The following is a 16136-nucleotide window of genomic DNA, read 5'->3' on the forward strand; positions in this document are numbered from 1 at the left end:
TATATATTATATACCTCTCGAACTCGAACCATCAATTAAACTTAATATTGGTGTTACGTTAAACATTCCTTACCACGTTTCCTATAATGAAAAGGAAATTGTTGGGATTTTTTGGTAAAAAAAGATTTCATAATACTGTAATTTCTAAAAATAAATTCTACCATAATCAATTCTTCTAACTCTCTCATTTAAAAAATGGGTATTATTATTATTATTATTATTCCCTCCACATCAAGATAATAATTTTTACAATTAATTACGAGAATAGAAAATTAAAATTAAATGAAATTAACTAAAAAGGAATGACATAAAAAAGAATTTTGGTTACACCACATTACTATAAAAATTATCCATCTATTTTTAAAAAAAATTTGTAGGTAAATAAATAGAGAAGAGTAAAAGATAATATCTATCTAATAATCTTTTGATAATTTTATCTATTTCATATGATTAATTATAGATTATTAAAAATAAAATAAATAAAATGCAAGATACGTGGTAAGATTTTGTTTGTTCTCGGACCCTTCCACAATAAATTTTCTAATGGAGAATCAAATTACATCAAAAAAAAAAAATTTTTTTTTTTTTTTTTTTTTTTAACCTTTGCACATCTTTGTTCGGTGAAAATAATTTCTAATAATCACAAAAGGATCAACCCGTTTGTTTTAAACAAATCAATCAACTCAAATCAGGGAATTTTTTATATACCGTTATTAAATCCTTCGGATATTCGGTAATTACATTATCATTAAAAGTTAAAGATCGTTACGACCCACCTAACAAAATAATTTTAGGTTTTTTCCCGTGTCATACTTGTGTCACGCGTCAATTCTTACATTAAACCCTTTTATATGTTGGTTGATTATGCATTCTGTATAGAAATTAACCCTTTCGTTTTACTCATTTAAAAAAAAAAATGCATTTTTAATGTATAGATTATGTACGATAAACAACAATAAATAGGACAATCTAACTAGGTAAAAATCTTCGTATAAGATTAATTTTAGTAAATTACTCTTTCGGATATATCTTCCGTGAAAGAAAAGAAAAAAAGAAACTTTTACGCCCTGAAATTTTTTTTTTTTTCTTTATTTTATTTTGACAGGGATTCAGGATTCAGTACATTTAAAGTACTGTATACATACCTTTGCACGCATTTTAACGGTAAATGCGTAATTGCATGATACATGCATATCGTACATACCGTAAACTCCACAAAAAAGTATGATAAGCCACCTTATTATTGATGCAGGAAGTATTGTTGTGTAATATTACATTTTATTGTAATGATAGAAATGTAGAGGTTGCAGAAAAAAAAAACTATTAAAAAAACTATTAAAAATTAATTTTTTTTAAAAAAAATTTTTTTTAAACAATTGTCAAAAAGTTTAAAAAAAATGTAATAATACCTGATTTTATGTTATATGTTGATAATTATGTGGAGTATGATTATAACAATATAATAAAAGTGAAAAAAAAAACCCGCGTATTTTGAAATTTACGGAATTAGCCACATAAAAAAAAAAGGAAAGAAAAGCCACGAATTGTATAAGCCTCAATTTTAAAAAATCTTTTGAAACCGAAACCCATGTATCACATATAAAAAAAAAAAAAGATAAGGAAAATCAAAACTTTTTCTAGCTTACAATAGTCTCAATAGTTTCATAAATATCAGGCAAAAAGTATAATCAAGTTTATTTTTAAGTTTGTTTTCAATTGTTACCATAATGAAAATAATTGAAAAATTTGATTTTTTTATTTCCATTATCAATGAAACAATAAAAAATCTAAACTTTATTGGAAAAAAAAAAATCTTTTTATGAAAGCCACATTATTTACCATTTTCACATTAGTGTAATGTAAAGGTTCCGCTTTTTTTGAATTGTGGTCTGTTCTCTTAATTTTTTTTTTTTTAACTTATAATCAAAAAATGGAAGAATTCTTTGTGTGATGATTTTCCATGTGTTTCTGTCAAAAAAAAAAGGGGACCACCACAGGCATTGGCCAAAATTATCTAATAGTAAATTACATAATTGTTACGTATATAACTCTCTTAATTAAACTTAATTTACCACACGCGAACTTAAATTTGTAATACCATTATAAAGAAAGTTTTAAGCCGCATGAAACAGCCAAAAAAAAAAAAGCCTTTTTCTCTCTCTCTCTTCTCCCAGGATTCAATTAGATCATTTCATCATTTTCATCTGATTTCAAATTGGTTTAGTAATACAAAAAAAAAAAAAGTATATTGTTTAATATAAACACATTAAGAAAATTTCTGATATTTCCGAAATTCCGATTCTATTCCGATTTCTCTTATCTACAAATCCAATTTTACCGATAATTCTAAATTATTTCGAAATAAAGCTGGTTTCATTTAATGAAGTTTTATTTGTTACATCCGTTCATTATTATTAATAATATACAAAAAAAAAAAATTACGTATATTTGGGTATATATATTTTTTTAAAATTTTTTAAACATTGTAACATTTAATTTATTTCGTACATTTGTTTGTTTTCTGATTCGATACTGGTTTAGATGATTTATTTTAAATCCCAGACAATAATAAACTAAAAAAAATATAATAATCATATGATTTTAAATCTAAGCCGATATTTCCTTAATTTGTAATGAAAGAGGTTATAACAACTTTTTCTAGTTGTATAAAATAAGTAGTATAAATAAATAAAGCTATCTATTATCGGACATGATTTTATATCATGCACGTGATTAACTCATAGTTTACTCGGTATATTTCATTTCTATTCTCCTTTTTTTAGCCCTAATTCACCTTCAACATCCCATAAATTCATTTCGACCATTTTGGTAATAGGATGTTGATATCCATGAGTAATTTCTAACCCTTTTAAAGCTTCCCTTAATAATTCATCGATTTTTTCTAGATCTTTAACTTTAATATCATTATAATCAAATGATAAATAAATCCTTGCAGTAGAATATATTTGTAAACTTAAAAGTGGATGTGATTTACTATATAAAATTCTATAAGATTCTATTAATTTTAATGAATGATCTAATGCTTTCTTCCAATCCTTTAAATTACAATATATTTCAACTAATGTTTTACGAGTTCTTATCATATTATAATTTGCTTCATATAAAAGTTCTTGTTGAATTTTAAATGTTTGTTCAAAGAATGTTACTGCTTGTCGATCATCTAATATCCGATTGTAATTTGATTGTTAATACTTTAAATCGTATAAAATAATTAAATTAGATAATTTTACCTTGATCGCGTAATTCTGTTCCTTTATCAAAAAATTCTAAGGCCACTGATAACCTTTTCTCTACATCCGCTACATCATAATGTATCTCCTTTGAACAAACTGAACATGTTGATGTATATTCTTCAACTCCTAATTCTAATGATTCTATAAAAAAAAAGGTGGTAATTTCTTTTGTTAACAAAGTGATTTTGTTTTTTTAAAAAAAGTGATTTTTTTTGAGATTTTGTTTTTAAAAGTGATGTTTTTAAAAAAAGTGATTTTTTTAAAGTGAATTTTTTTTTTTAAAAAAAAAGGGATAAAAATAAACCTGGAGGTTCAATTGCATTCGAACAAGTTGGGTTTTGACATCTTAAAGCGCTCCTTGGATCAACATGACTTTTCGACTATAATTTATAATTATAAAGCTGAATAAGACTAATGTATTTATTAATTTATAATATAATAACATACCTTATAATATTCGCATAATTCGCATTTGCATATAAAATAATAACGATCTTGTAATTCTTTTCGTCGCTCTTCACCTGGTTGACTTACATCGATATAATTGATTGTAATCTACAAAAAATACATATATATATATATAAATATAATATAATATATATATATATTATCTTTTCTCATCTTTTCTCTCCCCTCTCTCCCCTCTCTCCCCTCTACCTCTTGATCTTTCATAATAGGCTCAATACATCGAATCATCATTTTTGATTTTTCAAAAACAACAACACAATTAGGCTGACAAGAATGATTGATCAGTGATGTGTTGGAATAAATCGCTGCTCCATTTGGTATCATTTCTCCATCCATAATAGAGAAACTATTTTCTGTAAACTGACAACAATATAAAATTTCTTTTATTAATCTCTTTTTTTACGCGTATATAGAAAAAAAATATTCTGGTAAAATATAATAAATACACGACAAAATAATTCAATCATATCTGATGAATTCAATATGGCTTCTTTTGGTACGCATTCACGAACCACCATTGACATTTGAACAAAAGGTTCGATTTTCTCTTGTTTGAATAAATTTCGATCTGTGTTGTGTAATCATTAAGAAGAATATAAAATATCATAAAAACTAAAAAAAAACCAATATATCATTAATATTTAGGATACTGCTTTGTAAATTTTCGATTTCTTTGAACTGATGACAATAATGACAATGATGATAATGATGATAATACAGTGAATAAATTAAAATAAAAGAATTTATCAAAATATTTATTATCAAAAATTACGTACTGATGCCGGATCACTCATTCGACGTATTAGGATCCGGCATATTAAACGAATTGAAGTTGGTGGCTTTCTCTGTACTTTGACAAAAATTTTACATTCATGTTGATGGATTGCCCAATCATTACGTTGACATTCCTATACAATATATATGCGAGTAATCAGCATCAATATATATTGATCTGATTAAATTATTATGAATGTTCCTAACCTTGGAACAATAATAAACAATTTTACAATTTGCACAACATAATAATTTTCCTCCTTTCATAAAACAATTGCTACAAATTATAGAAAGGTTTGCATCATCTACTACTGACGCGTAAGACATATCTTCCATGACAAGAGTACCTATGAATTATAATAGCATTTTCATGTTGAAATCATTATTTACACAAAATAATAATTGATATACAGTATCAATGCTATCTGGAGCATAATTGCGAGATATAAAAATACCGGAAGGTATATTTTGCAGAGCAAATATCCCTCTTCCTGATTGATCGTTTGTCCTAATCTCTGATTTTACATTTGTTTTCATTTTAGAAATTTGTTCATTAAAAGATAATCCTTGTTCCACATTCGTTCCTGTATTAATATTTTTTTCCTGAGTATTGCTACTTTGAGTCATTGGACTATAACTATCCTTTGAAATAAATTTCAGCGATTTATATTCTGATATATCAGCCTATAAGTCAAAAAAGCTTATTAAAAAATTTTAAACAGAAGACAATGCTTTAAAAGCACGTACTTCTTCGTTTATTTCATCAAAAAAGCTTAATTTAGTTGAAGTAGCAGTCCCCAAGGCTGAGGTCCGTTTTTGAACTTCATTGCTTTTTTGAACCTGCTGTTCCTCCTCTTCATCACTATTGCTAATTTTCCTTCTCCGTAAAGTTTTCTTTTTAGTGCTCATTAAATTTAAATTTAAATTTCGAAAATTTTTTTTTTTTTTAAACAATGATTTAATATGTCGTGTAATGATCTACGGCTTGTTGATCTATGATGATCTATGATGATCTATGATGTAAAAGAATCGTTAATTCAAGTTCGCACGACCGTATGTTCACTTCAATGCCATTTCTTCGCAATATAAACTATCGACTATTGTTAAGCCAATTTTCTATTACTTCGACCCTTTTATCTTCACCTTTATTATATTCTTACAATAATATCTCCGGTCTATCTTCTGCACTTAAACCTGTTTTTTGTGACTCGGGGACTTTATTTCAAAATTCTTCTGTAACAAACACTTTTTTACGTCCATTTTCTTTAAACATGGCTTGGTATTGTTCTGCTAATAGCAACGAAGGTCTTGTGAATAACTTGAAAACGGCCAAAATTATTACTTCAAAACGGGTTGAGGAAGCTATGAAAGCTACCGATAGAAAAAATTATGTTTCTTATTCTCCATATAGAGATTCTCCTCAACAATTAGGTTATGGTGCCACTATTTCTGCACCGTAAGCATATTATTATATAAAATAATTGATATTGGCTTCAATTATCGGCTTTATCGAAAGAATACGACTAAAATTTTCATTCTTTTTTTATAAAGCCACATGCATGCTCATGCTCTTCAAAATTTGGAACCTTTTTTGCAGCCCAGTATGAAAGGTATGTGAAGTTAAAAAAATATTATAATTCATTCCAATTTAAGTTTAAATTTGAGATACTTTATTTAGTTTTGGACATTGGATGTGGATCGGGATATTTAACGACATGCCTTGCAGAAATGGTACATTATTACATTATTGTTGTTTTATTCCACTTTTTGGATCTTTATCATTTATTCTATTTTAAAGGTCGGACCCGAAGGAAAGGTGGTTGGAATAGAACATATTAAGGAACTTGTCAACATGTCGAAAAAGAATATTCAAAAAGATCGACCAGATCTTTTGGAATCTCAAAGAATCATATTAATTCACGGAGATGGAAGGGAAGGTTATCCGGAAGAGGCACCTTATGATTGCATGTACATTATTCATTGAATATTAGTTTTCTTTTTTTATTTGTTACAATTAATTACCGATTGAAAATTTTTGAATTCATACAGTCATGTTGGCGCCGCTGCAGATGAAACGCCAGATGCATTGATCAATCAATTGAAAGCACCTGGACGGTAAGTTAAAACATTAATATGGAATAATTATTTTTTTGAAGTCAATTACATTTAATGCGTGCATTTAAATAGATTATTCATTCCTGTTGGAGGTAGAGATCAGTACATTTATCAGATCGATAAAGACGAGAATGGAAATGTTACACAAAAGAAAGTGATGGGAGTCGTGGTACCGTATCAATACAAACTGATTATAATTTATGTTTTATTCTTTATTCTAATCAAATTCGTTTCTTTTTATAGTATGTCCCTCTTACGGATGCCGACAAACAATGGTCAAGATAAGGTTCGTTTTACTTAGTGAATGCTTAATAAAATTTTATATTTGTAGCATTCTAAAGATAACAGAAATGAGATATATCACCCTATATAGTTGAATATCTCACTTAAACTATGAATAATATCATCTCGTTGATTTTTTTCATTATTGTATATTGTGTTTTCAGATTTTGTATCTTCAATTCTTTTTATAAGTAATGTACTTATACCAACATTCTTTGCTCCTTGATAATCTCTAAAAAATTATACTATATATGAGTATTTAACTATTAACAATTAACAATAAAGAGAGAATAAAGAGAAGTTAATAAGGCTCACCTAACTTTATCATCACCAACATGCAATATTTGTTTTCTCCTCTCTTCTTTGTTTGTAGTATTAATTTCACCTAATTCTATTGCTTTTTCAAAAATTCTGGCATCCGGTTTTTCAATACCAAATTTACCGCTTAACAAGATGAAATTAAAATATTGACGAATGTTTAATGAAGAAAAAATATTCTCTTCAAATAAATTTTATATTAGCATTATAATTAATAGTAATTGGAGTATTAATGTACTGTTTATTAACATACCTATTCTTTCATCTAAATTACTTATTACACCTAATTTAATCTTTCTGTTATTATGTAATTCATTTAACACGTGTACAGTATCATCATATAACTCATATGTTTCAGAAGTTGTGAATTTGTTATATAAATTTGTTGACAATGTTGGTAATATTAATGATAAATCTTTAATAAATAAAAAAATTTATTAATTTACTGTAAAAAAAAAAATATAAATTCAAACAAAAATTACTTTGTTTATCAACTCCAGCTTCAATAAATGTTTTTTCTATAACCTACAATAAAAAATAAATTATATAATTGGAATCATCTCTATCATCATCTTTTACCATCTTACCTTAGTCCACCATTCCTTTGGACTCAATTTACTATCATATCCATAATTAGGGTATAACTTATAAATACTCCGAAAAGATTCTCTAAATTTTTTATCTATTAAAGATTCTTCTAATTTTATTCCGAATTTGGCAATCTCTTTTGACTAAATTTTTAAGCAGTTAAAAGGAAATAAATATACATATATATTTATATAGTATTTAATTGATGAAAATTAAAAATGAAATGGATTTTCTATTACGTAGAAATATTCTATTTTTCCATTTTTTGGGCGAAATAATGTTCCAAATGCATCGAATGTGATTAATTTGATTTTTGATGCCATGAAATAAATGAAGATAATGTGAGAATTATTCTTTTCTGATAAAAATCAGCAAAATGTCGATTAATTAGATTATCAAAAAATTAATTTTCGAGATTTTCAAATATATTATTACTATATTTGGTTTGATTTTATTATTAGGAATAAAATACATTTTTACAGAAGTGAAATTTTTTTAAAATTTTATTGCAACAAAGAAGCAGACATATGTAAACCTAATGCGAAAGATCCAAGGTTCGAATCTATTCCGTACCCTTTCTTTTCATACTCTAGATAATATCATTTTTAAAATAATAGAAAATGTTTTTTTTAAAACTCTTTGTAAAATAAAAAAAAAAATTTGATATTTATTCTTACCCTGTAAAGTTGAAAAAAGATTTTTGATAGGAACAATTACGATGGTAATGAATTCGTCCTCTTCAAGTTTTTGTTGTGGATTTTTATTAATTTCATCATCCAAATCAACCTTTCAAAAAAAAAAAAAAAAAGATCATTTTTAACATATACACGCACATTAAATGAAAAATGAAAATTTATTTAAATATTATTTACCTCAACGAAAATTAATTTATTATTCGTATTTGTCATTCCTACGTTACTATACATTGTGTAATATGAAGAAACAATTTTACCATGGTACCCAGTTTCTTCTTCTAGTTCTCTTAATGCTGCTTTTTCGGGAGTTTCTTCTCGATCAACCAATCCTTTATTTACGAGGAAAAAAAAATTTGAAACAATATTTGAAATATATCTCTATTACGAATAAACTAATTGTACTTTTTTTTTAAAAAAAAAAAAATTATATATACCAGCGGGAAATTCAACGCTCATTTTATTGATAGAAGGACGAAATTGTAAACATAATATTATCTGAGTTGACTCATTATTTTTGGATTTCAATAAAGAAACGATTCCAACAGCTTATAAAATTAATTTTCATTGATTTAAAATGAATTCATCAAAAATACTGATATATTAAGAAATATTAAATCGTTTTACCATCTAATTCACTACTTCCCCTCGTTTTCCTTTCTGCGATTTCCCAAAACTAAAATAAAATTTTTAACAAGTTTTTATCTAAAATAGTATAAATTTCATACTTAATGAAAATATTATTCTTATGAAAACAAACCCTTTTATTCCCTTTTGGATCAGAATATTCTAATTTATATAATCCAATCCATCGTGATTCTTTATTTTCTAAAGGTTCTTTAGAATTTATACGAGGATCTTGCATGATTTGATATGGGATGATACCGATGATGCCGATGAATGCCTCTTTGTATATTTAAGCTTATAATCACGTGGTTACATAAATAACGTTGGTAAGTGATCTTACTATTAAATTACGCGTAAGTTGACTAAGTTCTCCCAACTTTCACAAAATGACAATTCGTCGATTAAATGACTCGGCCATTCGCAAGCTTCGCGCTTCTTTTATTTCAACTGTGGCTCAGTGTGTTGTCGAGCTTGCCCAGAATAGTAAGAACTTTATGCATTGCTGCGTTATTCTTGGAATCATATTCATTGTAACAAATTTTATCTTAGGTCTTGACGCTTTAGCAACAACCATAGAAATTCATGTTGATATGACGAAATTTTTTATTCAAATTATTGATAATGGGACAGGAATTACACCAGAGGATATGGAAAAAATTGGTCAACGATATGGTATTTTTCTTTTAGTTGATCCTTTCATATAACTTCAAATGATATCAATTTTATTAATAAATTTATTTAATAATATATAGCTACTTCAAAATGTCATACATTAGAAGATTTGGCGCACGTAACTACTTATGGTTTTCGTGGAGAAGGTTTGATATTATTTCATTAATAGAATTTCTTTCCGCACTTTTTTTTGTTTAAATTTTTTTTTCCTTTTATTTAATTATTAAAAGCTTTGGCTACGTTGGCTGAAGTATCTGCCTTGGAAATAATAAGTAAACATCCTAATTACTATGACACGTATTGTACGATTTTAAAGGTTTGATATTTAACATTAGTTTCTGAATAAAGTTAAGACATAGTTACAATATGTTAATAATTTTATCTATTTATTTAGGGTGGACAACGTCTTCAATGTGGCCCAACACGAAGTAGTAGGCGTAAAAAACCTGGAACTATAATAATAATACGTGATTTATTTTTTACGGTATATTTGTTATTTTTTTTAATGGCTCATGAAAATTTGAAAATTTCATTTTTTACTTGATTTAGTAATAATTTAATTCGATATTTTAGTATCCTGTTCGTCGTAAGCATTTATCAGAGAACGGCTTCATTAATGAACTCGAAAATGTCAAGAAATCGGTGGAATCATTAGCATTAATTCATCCTCAAGTAACCTTCACTCTAGTTGACGCGTCAAATGATAGTAAAATTGTCACTACAAAAAAGGTAAAGAAGGATCATCTATTAATGAACTAATAACAAGAAACGTGTATATTAATTTTAATGTTTATTTAGGCTACAACTAACATATCGACTTTTCGACAACTTTTTGGATCATCTCTGGCACAGGTAATATTAAATTTAATTTCTTATAATTATTCGATTTTATAATCTTATTTATTTTCATTTTTCTTTATAGAACCTTGATTCGGTATATGCAGAGGAAGATGATATAAAAATTGATGGATTTTTTTCTCTTAGAGGGTTTCACACAAGGGTATATATTTATGATTAAGATTATATTTATTATGAGTTTAAATTAATATACTAATTTTAAAATAATTTATTTGATATGTAGCAACATCAATATTTTTGTAAATATTAGTGGTTTAAGAAATATAATCACTTATTGTGCATCTTCAAATTTTTAACTTTACTTTTATTATAGACGTCAATAAACTGCTTATAGGTTGTAATGAAATATATAAGTTGATTGATGAGATATTTAATCAAAGCAGTTTTGGTAAAAAGGTTAGACAACCAATTAGGGTTTCCAATAAATGATAATTTCTGTTTATTAATTTTTATTATTACCATTTTTTTTTTAAAAAAAAAATTATATATATATCTATATATTAGAATTATGAATTACCCTTGAAATCTGGATCAGATTATTCAAAATATAGTTGGTGTTTCCTTAATATATATAGATTAAATTATTCTAAAAATAATTCATCTATTCAATCTTTTCTATCTATATAGAGAAAAGTTCTATGACAAAATCTTTGGAAAAATATCCAATATTTTTCATTCATCTCACTTGCCCAACAACCATTTATGATAAATGTTTGGATCCAGCAAAAAGTATGATAGAATTTGAGGTTAGTTTTATCTTATTGATTTTCATCTTAACCGAGAATTTTAAAATATAAGCTAAATTTATTCATTTCAGGATTGGTCCAAAATTTTAGATCTTTTATCTGCACTAGTATCACAATTTTTGTTGCATCATGGGTTTTCATTACGTGAGATTGAGACAATACCAAGTTTAGACACTCCAATGTCAATAATTGATAAGGAACAAATCAATTATAAACGTGATTTGTCGCTATCTTTTGAAAATGTATTACATATCAAGAGTGGAGGTCGGAAACAATATACTTTTCAAGATAAAGAATTGAAAGGTGGCTCATTTAATGATAGATTTTATGACAATCTTACTGAACATAACAAAAACTCGGAGAATAATTGTAACATAAATGGTACAAGTACAGATTTAAATTCAAAAAAGGTGGATTCACAACTAAAAGCTAAAGTAGATCGAAGTAGACTTAGAACATCGAAGTTTCAAGAAGGAAATAATAATTCAGGAGCGATTTCATGGGCAAAGGGGACTTTTGAAGTAATTTTTAAACAATTTTTATTTTTTAAACTTTTCTACAATTATTATTTTTATTCACCTTTTATTATAAAATTAGAAATGGACCAATCCTGTTTTTAAAAGTGCGGAAGTTCCAATTCCTTTGCTTAAAGCAATAACAGCAAACAACAAAACTTCTTCAGTTACTAGCAATTTCTTTTCACACAATTATTCAATACATTCAAATATTTCGGAACATCGTTTTTGTAAAAAAGATATTGAGCAAGCTAAAGTTATTGGTCAGGTTGATAATAAATTTATTGCTTGCAAGTTACCTTGTACGCAAAATATTGATAAGGATATAGAAGAGAAGCGTAACATTTTGGTCCTTGTCGATCAACACGCAGCTGATGAGCGTGTACGTATCGAAATGTTGCTAAAAGAATTTTGTGAACTCAAACTCAAGCAATCGGATCGAATGGACATTGATGATAACAGCGCCCTACAACCATCAAATTCATTTGTCGAAACAATTCAACTTAAACCATCAAATAAGATAATATTAACATTTAGGGAGACACAAGTCATCGAGAGATTTGAGAGCAACTTTAATAAATGGGGAATATTTTTCAGTACTAAGTCGGATAGCATATCTAATACAACAACTTCTTTCGTTTCACCACATTTTGTCTCTTCAAAGGGAGGTGATCATATTCCTCTTTATGTAACTCATCTTCCGAAAATGATCGCTGATCGATGTGCATTGGATAAAAGAATAACACAAGAAATTGTTCGTCAGCACCTTTATTGGTTAGAAGAAACAGGTGGCATTGGCACCGATTTTAACGCAAATGATGATCTTGATGAATCTAGAGATTGGGGGATAATGATAAGGAAATGTCCAAGAGGAATTATTGATATATTAAACTCTAAAGCCTGTAGAGGTATTTTATTCCAATAACTTATTAATCGATATCAATTTTTATATAATATTAATTCATTTATGAGATTAATAGGTGCAATCAAGTTTAATGACAAGCTTTCATTACAACAATGTGAAGAATTGGTAGCAAAACTTGCGGAGTGTGATTTCCCGTTTCAATGCGCGCATGGAAGGTAAGTTTGAAAAAAAAAAAAATTTTTCCCTATAACTTTATATTTAGACATTAATTACTTTCCTAAATTTATCAAAAGACCATCGATGATTCCAGTTTTGTATTTAAATGAAGCTCCAAAACCCGTTTCAGTATATAGAGATTCAGTACAATTAGGTGGTTATGATTGGAGAAATATTGGAATAAAATCTCTTACAAGTATTAATCAAATCGATAAGAATGAAGCATCTAGTAGTTGGAAACGTAGAAAGATAGATTTAGAACGATTTCGGATTTAAGCTAGATTTTTAGACTAATTTATTTTGTATCCAATGTAATAATAGAGTTGTATTTTATCTTTTTTTTTTGAAAAATTAAGTGATAAGTCTATTGCAAACACCAAAGACAAGACTCAATGAGCTAATGCAGAATTGAAAGCAAAGTTAATTCTTATAGTTAATTCTCGTAATTATACTTATCTGGGTTCTAACAACTAAATATCCCAAGCTAATTTATGTTTATAAATGTAACAATAAAACAGAAATAATTAATCTTATTATATTTTTATTTTATTTTAAAATTTTTTTTTTAACAGTTTAATTAAAAAAAAAATATATTAATAATTCAAACTCAATAACTAATAAATAAAAACCTATAAGTAAATTCAATGAAGATGATGAAAATGGTATATACACAGAATAATTAAAATAAAAAAAATATAATAATTAAAGTAGATGAGGGAAAATTACATTGAAACTAAATCTACATAAATGTCTTTCGAAAGTAGTTGAGTTATATGATTAATGAGTTTTATATTAATGATCATTGATACAAGTAAAATGTCAATAAAAATGGTTGCTAATAGCGTAGATATTTATCATTACCATAATGACCATTTACTCTTTTGTTCTTGTTTCTCCCTAATTTGTTTAGCTAAACTAGCAAAATCAGAAGCATGATTACTTAATTCTTCGGTTCTTTCACCAATATTTTCAAGTTTTTCCTTACGTTCATTGAGAGCAACTCCAACTTCAGCCATAACATTTTGTGTAGATTGAGGGGATTGTGATTTATCATTTGTAATTTCAACATCTTTATTTTCCAATAATTGCTCCCGTTCGCTAATGGCTGCCTCTCTATTTGATTTCTTTTGATTTTCTGCGACCCAATCTGGTTCCATATCAGGATACATCTTTCTATCGATGCTATCGAACACTTCTTTAAGAAGACTTGACGTACGTGTAATAAACATTTTCGTATTGACGAGGTTAGCCAAGGAACCTGTTCTTTGTTTTACGGCAGTAGGTTCAGGAGTATTCTTTTTATCTTCACCTTCTTTCTTATTTTCGTCAATGGATCTTGCAGTATTCACAGTATTTTCTGTAATGTTATCGTTAGCTACTGGTTGTTCTTGCTGTAGTTGTTGTAGTTGTTGTACTTGTTGTACTTGCTGTACTTGTTGTACTTGTACTTGTTGTACTTGTTGTTCTTGTTGTTCTTCTTGGTCCTTAGAATCCGAAGTAGCGGGTTCCTCAGGAGCTGTACCATTATCAGAAGTACTCCTTATCATATTTCCAAGCTTTTTGAAAAAATTAGAACTTGGAGAAACAGGCTCAGGAGTTTTAGCTCTTAGTTCACTTGGTGAAGCAACAAGTTGAGGGGATGAACTCTTTGAGGGAACTTTTATGGTTAATCGAGAGGCTATATAATTTTTAAATTAAATAAATAAATAAATAAATAAAAATAAATAAATATTTTATTTTTTTATAAAAAAAAGAAGGAAGGAAGGAAACTCACATTTTTCTTCATTTTCTTGTTCTTTCGGCGAATCTCCATTATTATTAGGACTATCATCCACTTTTACCTCGGGAAGTTTATTTGCCACTTGTGAATTTTGGTTATCTTGGTTTTTTTCTAATTTTTCATTACTAGGAGGGGGAGAAGACGAACTTGTAGACATATTGTTATCTCTAAGTTCTTTGTCTTTTGATGGCTTTTCAGTAAAATTATTTTTTGAAGGTTTAGGCCTATCAGAAATAATAACAAATTTAAAAAGTGGACTTTCACCCTCAAGACATACAGCCATGTTACTTAATATTTATTTATTATAAAAAAAATTTTTTTTTTTTCCAAAAGAAAAAAAAAATCGATTTAAGTTTTTTATGTAGCCTAATAAAATAAAAAAGTACAAGTATGAGATTTATGAGATTGAGATTTATATTTATATTTTTTATGTATTCTATACCGGAATTTTCTTAACGAAAGAATTAACATATTTGCGTAACTGTTTAACAAAATTCAAATAACGAAATTGGTAATGCAAGCCACGAAATTCATTTATCAAAAGCCGAAAGAAAAATCCTTTGAGTAACAAATATTATATAATTATCAGCGAGATTAGTTTACCGTATTTTATCGAAAATAAGCACCTATCAAAAATAAGCACCTCCCCTTATTTTGTGCGATTTCATGCAAAAATCAAAAATAAGCACCTTCAAAAATCAGCATCCCCCGGTATTTTATTAATTTTATTGACAATAGAAAAAAAAATAATTTTTAACTATATTGATTTTATTGACTTAGAAAAAAAAATAAAATTTAAACAAATATTATTAATTTGTATCGATAAAATCAATTTCATCCATTTCCTCATTTTCATCTTGAAGTTCTTTAAGAAGTTCATCAATTTCTTCATAAACAAGATCATCTTCCGATCCATCTAAATCATTAGATATACCACATTTTTTAAAAGAACGGATAATAATATCATCCGAAATATTCTCCCATGCACGCTTAACCCATTTACAAACATCACTTATTTTAGCACGTCGAAGGTTTCCTGAAGTAGTATACCCAGCACCACCATTAGACATCCAGTGGTGCCATTCTTTACGGAGGTTGTCTTTAAATGGCTTGTTGATTGCAACATCAAGTGGTTGACAAATGCTAGTCAAACCACCCGGAATTACTGCCAAATCAACATTAGTATCATGAAATGCGTTTTTAACAGATTCTTCTAAATGTCCTCTAAAAGAATCATACACCATCAATGCAGGAGAGCTGGATTGACCGTTTGTCATTATTCTTGAACGTTTGAGATAATCAACATACCGTTTCATTAAGTCTGTATTCATCCATCCACTCTCTTGGAACCAAACAATCACACCAG

General features: G+C 27.4%; 6 protein-coding genes across 6 annotated transcripts; 2 read left to right on the top strand and 4 right to left on the bottom strand.

Annotated features, from left to right (window-relative positions):
* Positions 1 to 1703: 1703 nt before the first annotated feature.
* On the bottom strand, positions 1704 to 5425 carry OCT59_018097 (uncharacterized protein). The gene is made up of 11 exons (XM_066148538.1): positions 5244 to 5425; positions 4952 to 5180; positions 4704 to 4843; positions 4499 to 4630; positions 4373 to 4400; positions 4169 to 4290; positions 3912 to 4082; positions 3702 to 3809; positions 3559 to 3634; positions 3252 to 3395; positions 1704 to 3181 (listed from the first exon to the last, which is right to left on the bottom strand). Exons 1-11 carry the CDS (start codon positions 5403 to 5405, stop codon positions 2766 to 2768), a joined length of 1728 nt encoding a protein of 575 aa, XP_066004459.1. The 5' UTR covers positions 5406 to 5425; the 3' UTR covers positions 1704 to 2765.
* Positions 5426 to 5549: 124 nt separating this feature from the next.
* OCT59_018098 (uncharacterized protein) lies at positions 5550 to 7227 on the top strand. The gene is made up of 7 exons (XM_025310909.2): positions 5550 to 5952; positions 6048 to 6106; positions 6175 to 6227; positions 6295 to 6464; positions 6546 to 6611; positions 6684 to 6780; positions 6855 to 7227. Exons 1-7 carry the CDS (start codon positions 5552 to 5554, stop codon positions 6894 to 6896), a joined length of 888 nt encoding a protein of 295 aa, XP_025177181.2. The 5' UTR covers positions 5550 to 5551; the 3' UTR covers positions 6897 to 7227.
* On the bottom strand, positions 6972 to 8122 carry OCT59_018099 (uncharacterized protein; the record flags this gene model as incomplete). The annotated part of the gene is made up of 6 exons (XM_066148539.1): positions 6972 to 7125; positions 7209 to 7392; positions 7465 to 7626; positions 7694 to 7736; positions 7799 to 7942; positions 8039 to 8122. The coding sequence occupies 6 exons, from the start codon at positions 8120 to 8122 to the stop codon at positions 6972 to 6974; spliced, it is 771 nt and encodes a 256-aa protein (XP_066004460.1).
* Positions 8123 to 8211: 89 nt separating this feature from the next.
* OCT59_018100 (uncharacterized protein) lies at positions 8212 to 9375 on the bottom strand. The gene is made up of 6 exons (XM_066148540.1): positions 9252 to 9375; positions 9119 to 9167; positions 8929 to 9039; positions 8672 to 8823; positions 8477 to 8585; positions 8212 to 8388 (listed from the first exon to the last, which is right to left on the bottom strand). Exons 1-6 carry the CDS (start codon positions 9354 to 9356, stop codon positions 8303 to 8305), a joined length of 612 nt encoding a protein of 203 aa, XP_066004461.1. The 5' UTR covers positions 9357 to 9375; the 3' UTR covers positions 8212 to 8302.
* A 129-nt stretch (positions 9376 to 9504) lies between these two features.
* OCT59_018101 (uncharacterized protein) lies at positions 9505 to 13266 on the top strand (the record flags this gene model as incomplete). Its single annotated transcript, XM_066148542.1, has 15 exons — positions 9505 to 9601; positions 9668 to 9790; positions 9871 to 9936; positions 10021 to 10106; positions 10185 to 10274; positions 10364 to 10519; positions 10589 to 10642; positions 10713 to 10790; positions 10872 to 10887; positions 10962 to 11036; positions 11276 to 11394; positions 11466 to 11915; positions 11992 to 12817; positions 12890 to 12989; positions 13068 to 13266. The coding sequence occupies 15 exons, from the start codon at positions 9505 to 9507 to the stop codon at positions 13264 to 13266; spliced, it is 2535 nt and encodes an 844-aa protein (XP_066004462.1).
* Positions 13267 to 13487: 221 nt separating this feature from the next.
* OCT59_018102 (uncharacterized protein) lies at positions 13488 to 15157 on the bottom strand. The gene is made up of 2 exons (XM_025318019.2): positions 14765 to 15157; positions 13488 to 14668 (listed from the first exon to the last, which is right to left on the bottom strand). Exons 1-2 carry the CDS (start codon positions 15051 to 15053, stop codon positions 13848 to 13850), a joined length of 1110 nt encoding a protein of 369 aa, XP_025177178.1. The 5' UTR covers positions 15054 to 15157; the 3' UTR covers positions 13488 to 13847.
* Positions 15158 to 16136: the final 979 nt, after the last annotated feature.

The sequence above is a fragment of the Rhizophagus irregularis genome, chromosome 27 (assembly GCF_026210795.1).
Source record: "Rhizophagus irregularis chromosome 27, complete sequence".
NCBI classification, from domain to species: Eukaryota; Fungi; Glomeromycota; class Glomeromycetes; order Glomerales; family Glomeraceae; genus Rhizophagus; species Rhizophagus irregularis.

Excerpts from the sequence above, each read along its gene's own strand:
- OCT59_018097 (XM_066148538.1), bottom strand. The coding sequence starts at position 5,405 with ATGAGCACTAAAAAGAAAACTTTACGGAGAAGGAAAATTAGCAATAGT. Across the intron at positions 4,401-4,498 it reads GAATGAGTGATCCGGCATCA|TTCAAAGAAATCGAAAATTT; the intron begins GTACGTAATTTT and ends TATTGTCATCAG. Across the intron at positions 4,083-4,168 it reads TGATTGAATTATTTTGTCGT|TTTACAGAAAATAGTTTCTC; the intron begins GTATTTATTATA and ends TATTGTTGTCAG.
- OCT59_018098 (XM_025310909.2), top strand. The coding sequence starts at position 5,552 with ATGTTCACTTCAATGCCATTTCTTCGCAATATAAACTATCGACTATTG. Across the intron at positions 5,953-6,047 it reads GGTGCCACTATTTCTGCACC|CCACATGCATGCTCATGCTC; the intron begins GTAAGCATATTA and ends TTTTTTATAAAG. Across the intron at positions 6,107-6,174 it reads TTTGCAGCCCAGTATGAAAG|TTTTGGACATTGGATGTGGA; the intron begins GTATGTGAAGTT and ends TACTTTATTTAG.
- OCT59_018100 (XM_066148540.1), bottom strand. The coding sequence starts at position 9,356 with ATGCAAGATCCTCGTATAAATTCTAAAGAACCTTTAGAAAATAAAGAA. Across the intron at positions 9,040-9,118 it reads GGGAAGTAGTGAATTAGATG|CTGTTGGAATCGTTTCTTTA; the intron begins GTAAAACGATTT and ends TAATTTTATAAG. Across the intron at positions 8,389-8,476 it reads TCTTTTTTCAACTTTACAGG|AGTATGAAAAGAAAGGGTAC; the intron begins GTAAGAATAAAT and ends GATATTATCTAG.
- OCT59_018102 (XM_025318019.2), bottom strand. The coding sequence starts at position 15,053 with ATGGCTGTATGTCTTGAGGGTGAAAGTCCACTTTTTAAATTTGTTATT. Across the intron at positions 14,669-14,764 it reads ACAAGAAAATGAAGAAAAAT|CCTCTCGATTAACCATAAAA; the intron begins GTGAGTTTCCTT and ends AAAATTATATAG.